The 11,695-nt window shown below is 34.5% G+C and overlaps 2 protein-coding genes across 5 annotated transcripts in view; both read right to left on the minus strand.

Moving 5' to 3' along the window:
• LOC148680730 (uncharacterized) overlaps window positions 1-11,695 on the minus strand; it is a 90,318-nt gene that overhangs the window by 65,237 nt on the left and 13,386 nt on the right. The gene's annotated exons all lie outside the window — the stretch shown is intronic.
• On the minus strand, window positions 207-8,748 carry LOC147845192 (uncharacterized). Of its 4 annotated transcripts, none has more exons than XM_088650371.1 (3): window positions 8,698-8,748; window positions 6,868-7,014; window positions 207-1,523 (listed from the first exon to the last, which is right to left on the minus strand). In XM_088650371.1, the coding sequence occupies exons 2-3, from the start codon at window positions 6,950-6,952 to the stop codon at window positions 319-321; spliced, it is 1,290 nt and encodes a 429-aa protein (XP_088506497.1). In that variant the 5' UTR covers window positions 6,953-7,014; window positions 8,698-8,748; the 3' UTR covers window positions 207-318. The 4 variants fall into 4 exon arrangements, with proteins under 4 accessions (XP_088506497.1, XP_087106158.2, XP_088506498.1 ...); XM_087250032.2 differs by having other exon boundaries at window positions 8,361-8,748; XM_088650372.1 differs by having other exon boundaries at window positions 7,568-8,748.

Here is an 11,695-nt window from a genome sequence, read left to right on the forward strand (position 1 = left end):
ATGTCTGTAAATATTGCTGCAATGATAGGTGACAGGCTATCAGCTATCCCGTCCGTCTTGGATTTTTCATCTGTTGATTTCTCATTTTTTTCAGGATGAACTGGTTGTTTTGTCCTAGCCTTTTTGTTTTTGTCCCTCCTCCATGTCATTTAAATATGGTTTAGGTTATTATATATGATGTAAAAAGGAGGATTAATACCAGTGTGTATGGAAGCGCTCTTTCTATGCTGCTACATGTGTTGGCGCCTTACCAGAAACCATCCCATGTGTTTCTTAAGCTGCCCTGATTAAGTGAAACTTTGTACACACTGATCATGTCTACAGTTTCTCTCCAGTGTGAATCCTCTCATGTGTTTTCAGGGTTCCTGAGCGAGTAAACCTCTTACTGCACTGTGAACACTTGTACGGTTTTTCTCCAGTGTGAACCCTCTGGTGGCGTTTCAATTCTGCAGCTGTAATAAAAGTATTCTCACACTTCAAGCACATAAACTCTTTCTCTCCAGTGTGGATCATCATTTGTCGATTAAGGGATGTTGATTGGCTAAAACTCTTCTCACACTGAGTGCATGTGAATGGTTTCTCTCCAATGTGGTTCCTCATGTGTATATTAGGGTTTGATGATTGGCTGAAACTCTTACCACACTGAGTACATGTGAATGGTTTCTCTCCAGTGTGTATCCTCATGTGTAGATTAAGGGATGTTGATTGGCTAAAACTCTTCCCACACTGAAGGCATGTGAATGGTTTCTCTCCAGTGTGGTTCCTCATGTGTATATTAAGGTTTGATGATTTGCTGAAACTCTTACCACACTGAGTACATGTGAATGGTTTCTCTCCAGTGTGTATCCTCATGTGTAGATAAAGGGATGATGATTGGCTGAAACTCTTCCCACACTGACTGCATGTGAATGGTTTCTCTCCAGTGTGGATCCTCATGTGTTGATTAAGGTATGGTGATTGGCTGAAACTCTTTCCACACTGACTGCATGTGAATGGTTTCTCTCCAGTGTGGATCCTCATGTGTTGATTAAGGTATGATGATTGGCTGAAACTCTTCCCACACTGAGTACATGTGAATGGTTTCTCTCCAGTGTGAATCCTCATGTGTTGATTAAGGTTTGCTGAGTTGCTGAAACTCTTCCCACACTGGGTGCATGTGAATGGTTTCTCTCCAGTGTGGATCCTCATGTGTTGATTAAGGTTTGCTGAGTAGCTGAAACTCTTCCCACACTGGGTGCATGTGAATGGTTTCTCTCCAGTGTGGATCCTCATGTGTTGATTAAGGTGTGATGATTGGTTGAAATTCTTCCCACACTGAGTGCATGTGAATAGTTTCTCCCTATTGTGGACCCTCATGTGGATCTTTAGTTTGCTTTTGTTTGCCAAACTCTTCCCACACTGATTGCAGGTAAAACAACGCTTGTCTCTCATTTTTAAAATATCATCAGTCTCTAAATGAGTTTTGTCTTCAATTTTGACATGATGTTCCTCCTCTTTACTCCTCTCATACTCTTTAAATAGGTCTGAAATAATAATAAAAAAAAAGTTCAGCTTTTAGTAAATCATTAAAACTCTCAGTGAAAAGGAAGTGAAAACTTTAATTTTGATGCACATTAAATGTAAAAACAGCAGATAATATTTAGATTGATCTTGTCATATTAACCTCCTAGTGTCCATTACACACAAACACATTTAAGCAGATACTTATATGATTAATCCCAGAGCATTTTGGTCATACTGATGAGACATAAATTAGAAAGCTGTAAATGGCCAGTTTCTATTTGTAATATTCGTCATCACACAAAACAACATGTTTTTGTAAAACTTGTAAAGCAGATATGGAATGCTTTTTCATTCTGTGCCTGACTGGTAAACCTGTCAAAAAAAAAAGCAGCTGAATCTCTGAGAATATTTGCCCCACAGACATGAGACATATCTGCATAACATCTGCATAAAGCCTTAAACCTGCACCTTTAGATGACAAATGTTCTCTGGTTTAGTAATCTGCATGTAACGAATGCAATGCAGAATACTAACACTTAACTGTTTCAGATCATCAAACAAATGTAAATATTAGACAAAGATAACATAACTAAATGCATTGTGCAGTTTTTAAATAAAGAATTTTATTCTTAAAAGGAGGACAAAACACTGAACTACACAGACTTGTGTGAAAATGTTTTTCCCCATTAAACATAACTTTATTTATCACACCGGGTTCAAGTTCTCTAGCCACACCCAGACCTGATAACTACCACACGTTCTCAATCAAGAAATTACCTAAATAGGACCTGTCTGAAGTAGACCAAAAGAGCCTCAAAAGCTAGACATCATGCCAAAATTTAAAGACATGTAAACACAAATGAGAAAGAAAATTCTTGTGTCATAAGTAAAAAAAAACAAAAAACAAAAAAAAACTGAATCAAATGCAGAAAAACAACAAGGGTTTATTAAGGAGTGAGAACCGGAAAAAGCAAAAATCAAAGTAAAAACCCAGTCGGGTGAGCGCTGATAAAGTTTCATGGGAAAAAACAACCAGACACTCACTCACTAGCGGTCCTGGACACAAATACAGGGTGAGTAACAAAATAATATGCACACAAATTATCGATAACATACTGACAAACATGAAGGGAATGATGTGGTATAAACAGGAAAAAAGGGAAACGAGAGCTTCTGTGACTGCAAATAAAAGCAGATGACATGAGATAATCTGTAACCCAGAACAGGAGAAGAGAGCAAAAGCGTGAGGTACGGTGACAGTACCCCCTCTCTCAAGAACGGCCCCTTGCATTCCCTTAAGACTCACTATGGAACTAATGAAACTGATCAATGAGAGAGCGGTCCAGAATATCCAGAGCCGGAATCCAACATCTTTCCTGTGGACCATAACCTTTCCAGTCAACCCGATACTGATAACCTCTCTACCTCTCCTCCTCACATGCAGGGGCCAGTGCACTGTGTATGTGAGTGCACCCTCAACCAGTCTGGGAGGCAGAGGAGCAGAGGTTATGGGGTGCAGTGGGGAGAGAAGCATGGGTTTGATCTTAGACACCTTAAAAAAAAGACTGGATAAATGTTTTTAAACTTAGACTTAATTTGAGTTGAACCAACACTAGACTGAGCACCTTGATAATGGGAAATGGTCCAATGAAGTTGGGTCCCAATTTATGTGAGGGAAGTCTGAGAGGAATGTCTTTAGAAGACATGGCTAAAGCCATAAAGAATCCGATTCCATGGACCGAAGAATGTGAGAAGGCTTTCATAGATACAGTACATGTCCCTGTCGAAGGTCTGTAATGTTAAGCTAATTATTCATTAAAGGCCAAGCCATTCTCATACGTGACGTACTGTTCTTTGTGAGACTGAAATGTTGGTAATAGCTGTGTTTCCATCCAAAAATGAGAACTAAATTTATTTGCAAAACTGGAATATTGCATGAAAAATACACAAATAAATCAGCGTTTCCATCCAATGAATCAAAGAGAACAAAATCGTCACTTCCTGATTAACTAGTTCCAAGTATCAACAGTAAAAACAGAATTTATTACGGTAGAAATAGTTACATGAATCTTTTGCTTATTTAATAAATGACTTTCCCCTCAGAGGACAATGAACATGTGGTGGCGTTTGAAGCCATGAGATGCAGAGAACAGACACTCTTGACACACTCCAGACGCTCTGGAGATCATTAATAATATAATAACATGAATACTGAAATTGTTCAGGTGTTTTAGAATGACCAAAACAACATTTTAGACGCTCTGCAGTGTGCTCAGCCTGCTGGTTTGTGCATTCACACACATTTGTATCATCATAAAATCTCTTATAACCAACCTTTTTTAATGCACAAACTGGAATTTGTTCAGTAAAGGTGCTTGCGTAGTTTACGTAAGTTTATCTTTTCTTATTAAATAAAAAGTTTATGCTACTCAGTTATGCGCATGTTTTTTATGCCAATATTTCAAAAGTTATGTGCATCATGACATTTCCATCAACCAATTTTTTTATGCTCATAGCCCATCCAAAATGCACTTAAAAATAGGTGGCTGGAAATGTAAGGCTAAGCGAGAAAAAGGAAAGGAGACTGACAAAAACTCACGAGTTTAGAGAATAAAACCTGCTACTGACCAGGTAGGTTCACAGAGTAAGTTACCACGGTAACTGACTCGCAGTTAAAGTTAGATCTCTTTCAGAAACTGGCTTACCCTGCTTTCTCAAGTTTGACAAACCTGCCATTTTGAAATGATAACCCAGACTTTCTCTCATTTCAGGATTAAAATACTCTGAGTTTTCACTTGACCTCCTTTCTGAAACAGGGCCCTGAACTCAAATGCTATTGTTTTAGAACTTCAATTGCCTATTGGAGAAATGACCAGGATTAATAAACTTGCTCCACAAACAAATGTGTTCATGACTATACATACAAAAAACAATAAAATAAGAAAATATGACTTTGCAACATCAAGCAGCATTAGGCATGGGCCAGTATAAGATTCTGACGGTATGATAAGCTTGAATAAAAATATCATGGTTTAACTGTACTTTTTCCCTTTGAACAAAATATTTTCATTGGAGAAACTTTTACAATATCTTGGAGCAGTAAACATGTCTGGCAAAATCATTCAAATGAATAATTGACAACTGCTGTCTTCATTTGTTTTAAAAATACAGATTTATTTACAATTTAAAACCTCATAATTTGGATACATTTTCTCCTGGAGATACTGTTGTCCTAAAAAACTTAAAATAAAACATTTTTAAAAAGTATATACTGTAGGAACAATACAGCTGAAAATATTGGCGGTTTTAAAACCTTGACTTTTCTCAAACCGAGGTATACCTTGTAAACTGTCCCTTGCCTAAGCAGCATGACATGGTTTTTAGGATCTAAAAATTCATCCTTTAAAAAAAAAAGTCTCAAGCAAAAAGATTTCAATGGCGGCACCTGCTGGTACGTGAAGAATTTGGTCAATACTGACAAACTTTACGCTCAAATGTTTGCATATCATCAGCATGCTGTAATCCATTTCTTAAACAGCAAAAGTCATTTTTAGACTAGTTTTAGACTAGTTTGGCCAGTTGTAGTCAGTGCAATGCTAAACGTTATTGTTCCACTATAATGTGTTTGTTTTGTCTCATGTCATTCCACAGCAACATCATATAGTTTAGAATACTGTACAATGTTTTATAATAATTAATTATTTAAGTGTCCATTTCATTCAGCATATTTAATATTTGGGGCATCCAAGTTTTCTGACATACTTTAAACCAGAGTTTCTGCAGGTTTCACCAAGTTAAATTTAAGACATTAAGACATTTTTAAGACCATTATGAATGAAATTTTAGACTCATAAAGGGCTAAAGATTTTTTCAAATGGCCCAGATAGAAAGGATTTTATTTTCCCTATCAAAAAATAAATAAAATTTCTTAGCAAAAGATCTTAAATATTGTGTAAAAACAAGCAAGCTCTACTTCACTTTTTTCCAACATAAATTTTCTTAAAAAACAAAACAAAAAAACAATTAACAAGTGCATTAAAAGTTTTTTAAAAATTTAAAAAAAAATATGCACAACAGTCTGTCCTCAGCAGTAAATACATGGAGCACGTTTAAACATATGTTATTGTAAGGAAAACAATTAAAGCATTATGATAAATAGAGTTAAAATGACCTTTTTGAATAAAAAGTTTACTGTTTTATTGAGATGGATTGTTGGTGATTGTATGGGGTTTGACCAGATTGAGCAGCAAAACATGAACAAAGGAAAATGAAGACTTGTTTAAAAAAGATTTAAGACCTACAATACAACATTTCAGTAAATTTAAGACTTTAAGGCCTAAAATTTTGATTTTGTAATTTACAACCCCGCATAAACCCTGTTTAAACACAATAGCCCTGGTAATTAGTTTTTATAACATTAATTTAGTTCTAACTCAGAGAGAGAGAGAGAGAGAGAGATTTAATTTTATTGCCATTTCAGCGTCTATGGCTATGTCATGGCAAAAGGAAAATAGATCAAGTAAAAATATTCTAACAATTAAAAGTCATCAACAGCAATAAATAATGTACAAGGTAAAACATATAAATAATAATAATAATGATAATATATAAGATAAAAATCTAAAACAGTTTTTTAGGATTTCCTTTTGATAAAAATTCTCCAACTTTAGATGGATTCACGTTTAAAAATATTTCCTTTAAAGTCTCTCCAGATAAATATTGTTGTCTAATAACATAAAAAATGGGGCATTCCACAAGAATATGTTTAACTGTTTGGTTTCTGTTGCAATAAAGGCATTTTGGTGGTTCTTCTCCTTTGAGTAAATGTTCATGTGTGAGTCTTGTGTGTTCTAACTCAGATAAAATCTGTAAGAACTAGTAACAACTACTAGAAACAAGTTTAAACCCATAAAGAAGTTGAGGGGAAAAAGGGAATTGTGATCAACGTGACATGCAAATGGAAATTACTAAGCCAACACTATCACCGTAATAGCAGATATCTTCTATGAGAATACTGTAGGTCAAATATCGTCAGCTCAGTTAAACTTTAATTTATTATTTTTAATTAATTTTATATAGCGCCTGTGCTCAAGAACTCTTTACAAACAGTAGAACAAGAAAAGCAATAACCTTAAGAAGGTAGAGAAAATGGGAGACTAATAATACATAAAATAATGACAAAAGACATGAGAACAAGTAACAAAAGAAACTTGTTACTATCTTTCAATAAGTGCTTATGTGCATTTAGGAGAACTAAGCAGCACACTCAGGGCTACAAGATGGATTAATTTAGTGTTCTTATTATTAAAATATATCTGAATGAGGATCAAATGACTGAGTTGGTCTTTGAGAATGAAAACCAACCTGTTTGTTCCTGCAGATCTTCCTGTTTGACTGTAAATGTTTCTTCAATCTTCACATCTTCACTCTCCTCTTTAATAAACGCCATCTTTACAACAGTGTGGAGATCAGTCGCTTCAGCAGGAGTTTTTCTCTGTGTTCGGACACTTCCTGTTTAAAATGAATAAAACAATGAACAGAAACAAAAATAACTTATCTTCAACACTTGCTGCAACAGTTTCTTTATATGAGAGTAATTAAAAAGAAATCAAGTAAAAGAGTGAGTCCGAGCAAGAAACAATGAGCTGATTAAAAGTAGTACTCCGTTTATTATATAGTGATGTATACTTAGAATGGAGTGATATTACGCTATTGAATCAAGTAAACCTTCATCATTAAGACACTTATTACACACTTTTCTGTTGCTTTATTCAAACAATATAGGTAATATAAACCATAAAGTTAGTTTTATATTTACACACTCGTTCATTTAGAAGTCTCTATATTATTTACCATGTTACTTTGAATATTCGATGCAAGTGTGAATTAAAAACAACATTAACACTGTTTATTTGACAGTGAACACTGTTGTACTTTGATAGTCATTTGCTGCTAATATGATTTCACTATTTAGAGTTTGCAAATAATACTTTTAGGAAATTATATTAAGTGGAAGTCAGAATGTGTGAATATAAAACCAACTTTACCTCTCACGTAGACTAACCATATTCCGTACACAACGATGCTCCGTACAGATGACCTTTTAACTTTAATCTCTGAATAAATACTTATGGGTCGTAGGCAAGCTATATATCTGTGTAATCTTTAATTCTCACTCTTTCAGCCCCAACCACAACAGAGACATTCCTACAATATGTTTCCGAGTAAAATCAGTAAGTTTGCTACGTCCACCTAATGCGCTTGAAAATAGAAAGTGGGCAAGCTTAAAGTGCGAGTGTCGCCTGGGAGGGGAGACATTTAAAGCCCCGACAATATGCTTTTGCATTTAATTTATGCATCACATGGTATTACAGTCTTTATGAAGTGAATATTATGTTATCACAAATTGTTAAATAAATGATCTTTTGTTGAATAAATGCTTTGAAATGGGGATGTTTAAACATCAATTGTGGGTAAATACCGCATGTCGCAACTCTCCGCCTGAGAGACAGGCTGCAAACGCTGTTTGGATCCTCCTTTTGCAGTAATGATGTTTATATTCATAAAAGGTCAGTCAAGTTAGCTTCAATGTGCATGAATTTAATGTTTTAATATTTTAAATTGTCATGCTGTAATAAAATAAACATGATATAAAAAGTAAATGATTTTGAAGCTATTTCATTTAAAACTTTCATAAAAGGGTTATTTAATATATCATTAACTTCAAGTTAAACACAATAATGGTATATTCTGACATGAGATTTTAATAAAACTTCAAACAATGCCCATTTTTGCCGAAAATTAAAGTTATGCGCCCTGTACGGAACACTATTTTAGTCGTGTATGGAACACCGTACCTATCATCTTCCGTACACATGCGAAGGCGGTACTTTTCCCATCTTTTCTCAAAAACTACTGGTCCAAAAGACATCAATCAAGATTCGGATTGTGCAATAGGTATTCCCCCAGAGAATGAACACACAATCATGCTTATCTGGCTTTCAATGACGGAGGAGTGGTCGTTTGAGTGCGCTGAATGGCGAAAAGTGTACAGAACATCTACGTTATGTAAAATAGTAACGTTGTATAAAGGGTTAAAATAATATTGTCAACAGCAGGTACATAATTTAGCATCGGATGAAAAAACCCTAAACTGTAATCGGTTTATATAAGTGTAAAAGCTTGAAAACAAACCTTTTTCCTGTTGAAATAAAGCGCAAAAGCGGCGCCGCCTTATGACGTCACAGCACCCCGCCAAAATAAAAGTCATTTTGTTCAGCTTTTTTTTTTTGCTACTGTCATGAGTCATGACTTATTGATAAATTTCTCCCTCGTTTTCACTTTACACTATATCAGCTCTCTCTCTCACACACAGACATATTTAGTATTTGAAGCTGTTCAAAACATTTTAAAGATAATTTTGAAAAACCTTTTTAATTCACTTTATGACGACTTGCATGTCTAGAACAAATTACTAAATCTCATCCTTGTGATTAAGGTCTTTCCTATTTCTACAACTTCCTGAGTTTTTTTTATATATGAATTGTTGTCTCTTAGTGTCTGTTTCTTGTCATTCTTCATCTTCTGGAATCATATTTAACTTTACCTTAAAGAAGCATTAAAGGGGTAGTTCACAAAAATTACAATTCTGTCATTTACTCATCTCTACCAGTTCCAAACCTGTTTGAGTTTCTTCTGCTGAATGCAAATGAAGATATACTGAAGAATACGAGGGGCAAAAATGTCTTCACCCAAGTAATCAACATTTTGTTTTAGTTCCTGCCTGACTGCTTGAGTCCATAAAGTGATTATTTTCAATTTACACACCGGTTTCTCTTTTCTTTCAGATTTTACCTCATAACTAGAACCAAACAGAATCTGCAGACTTTTTTTGCCATTTCTTCAGAGAATTTTGTAAAAAAAAAAAAAAAAAAAAAATATATATATATATATATATATATGGATTTATGTGGTTTTATCTTGGGAGTATCTTAACTAAAAAAAATTTACAATGCAAATCCATCTCGATCCACCTGTTTGGTAAACAAAGCAAGTCTCTTCTCTATTATCTCTACTAAAAGACAGAAAATATTACTTTACACACTGTATTGTAGAAAAATCAAACAAACACGTTCATATTAGTTATTATTACTGAAATTAATTAAAAAAACTGAAAATAATTTTAATGTACACACATTTATACAAGTAAATAAATAAAGTCAATAATGGGCTAAAATTCTGCGGATTTCTGTGCACACAGATTTTATGTGGGCCTACTCATAACCTTCTGGTGTTTCTATAAAAAATGTCACATTCTATTGGTGCATATAAATATGCTGCTTTTACATCCATCAGGTGAGCAATCAGGGGCAATGCGGTGGCCCATGAATAGCATGTTCGCCTCACAGCAAGAAGGTCACTGGTTTGAGCCTCGGCTGGGTCGGTTGGCATTTCTGTGTGGAGTTTGCATGTTCTTAATGTGTTCGCATGTGTTTGCTCCGGTTTCCCCAAGTCCAAAGACAAGTGGTATAGGTGAATTGGGTAAAAGCTCAAATTGACTCTAGTGTGAGTGTGTTTGTGTGTGTGAGTGGATGTTTCCCAGGGATGGGTTGCAGCTGGGAGGGCCTTTGCTGTCTAAAACATGTCCTGGATAAGTTGTCGGCTCATTCCGCTGTGGTGACCCCAGATTAATAGAGACTAAGCCGAAAAGAAAATGAATGAATGGTGAACAATCAGATTTTTTTGCACAGCTTTTGCATTAACACTCTTATACTAGTCATGTTAGCAGTTGGAGAAAAAATCTTGTCATAGTTCACACCTTTTTGCTGGCTGTACCATTTGGCAAAATACCATGTTTTGTATTTGTCAGACCATCACTATCTCTCTCAATTGTAAACAAAACAATTTACCCCCTTTTTCTTTGCCTTTTGTTAGGTTGGTAAGAGTAAAGGTTACAATTTCTTTTAACGATTGCATGTCTTCATTCATAGCTTTAACCCATGTGAGCGACAGTTCATGTGTTCATATAAACTGTGTCGCTCACATGCTGCAGAGAAGTGTCACAGTGAGTCTTGCTAACAGCGGCTTGGTAAATGCATTGGTCAAGGCTCGCAAAGTTGTCATTTTAATTATAATTATATTACAAATAAATAAAAGTATTATTATTATTATAAAACTATTATTATTATGCAAATATTATTTTAAATAAATAACAGAAATCAATCAGCGAAATAAGATCTTATAAAAATATTTTGCATGAATTTTAATTTCACGAGTTTCATGAGAATTCTAGACAACACAAAATAATAATGTATAGAATTATCTCTGACTCTGACAGCAGTGAAATAATGATAACCCACTTCTAGCCCAAATAAACCTTAAATTTGGTCTTTGTTTCAATTCAATTCAATTCAATTCAGCTTCACATAAATGGTCATAGTAGCTGGAACAGTGTGGTTCAGGTTTTAGTGTTTAAGTTCAGTTCAGTTCAGTTTAGCTCAGTTCAGTGTGATTTAATCATTACTGAGAGTTCAAATACTGAAGAGCAAATTAATCGATGCGTAGCTCTATCAATCCTGAACCATGCGCGGCAGTGGCGACAGCGGAGAGGGAAAAAAAACTTCACCTGATGGGAGTGAAGAAAATTTTCACCAGCAGGTCCTATTGTGCTAAGACTAAATTTTTTTCACAATTTCAGTCCTCATAAAACTTGTTTATGGAACAATCATTTTATTTTATATCGAAATAAGTCTTTATTTTAGGATTTTTTTTCTTTATTGGATACGAAGGATAGCCATGGTGACAATCTTAATTACAATTTTTATTTTTTTTTGTCATTCTAAAGAGTTTTACACAATTGTTAATGTTATTCCTAAAAACATCATAGTATTGATCAGAGGTATTCTTTCACACTATTCTGTAATGTTTTCTCTTTCATCTCTGTTTTTGGTCACTTTATGTTTTAGAGATCCAAAATGTATTAAGTTTTAAAGGAATATTCTTATTCAAAGGCTTCATCCTGATCAGCTCAGACGTCATTTCATTTTTAAAGATTTTAATTCACAGGAATTAGAAAAAATAAGAACAAGTTACATTTCTTATTCAATTCTGCCCAAAATAAAGAGCTTCAGTTTAAAATGATTAATGATGTGTTTCCATCAAAATAATGTCTGAGATTAATATTTGATACTGA

This window comes from Danio rerio, chromosome 4 (genome assembly GCF_052040795.2).
Source record: "Danio rerio strain M-AB ecotype USA chromosome 4, GRCz13ab, whole genome shotgun sequence".
NCBI classification, from domain to species: Eukaryota; Metazoa; Chordata; class Actinopteri; order Cypriniformes; family Danionidae; genus Danio; species Danio rerio.

What these genes read in the sequence shown, in the direction of transcription:
- LOC147845192 (XM_087250032.2), bottom strand. An exon ending in AGATCTGCAGGAACAAACAG is followed by an intron (nt 1,524 to 6,867) that starts GTTGGTTTTCAT and finishes TTATTATTTCAG; the next exon opens with ACCTATTTAAAGAGTATGAG.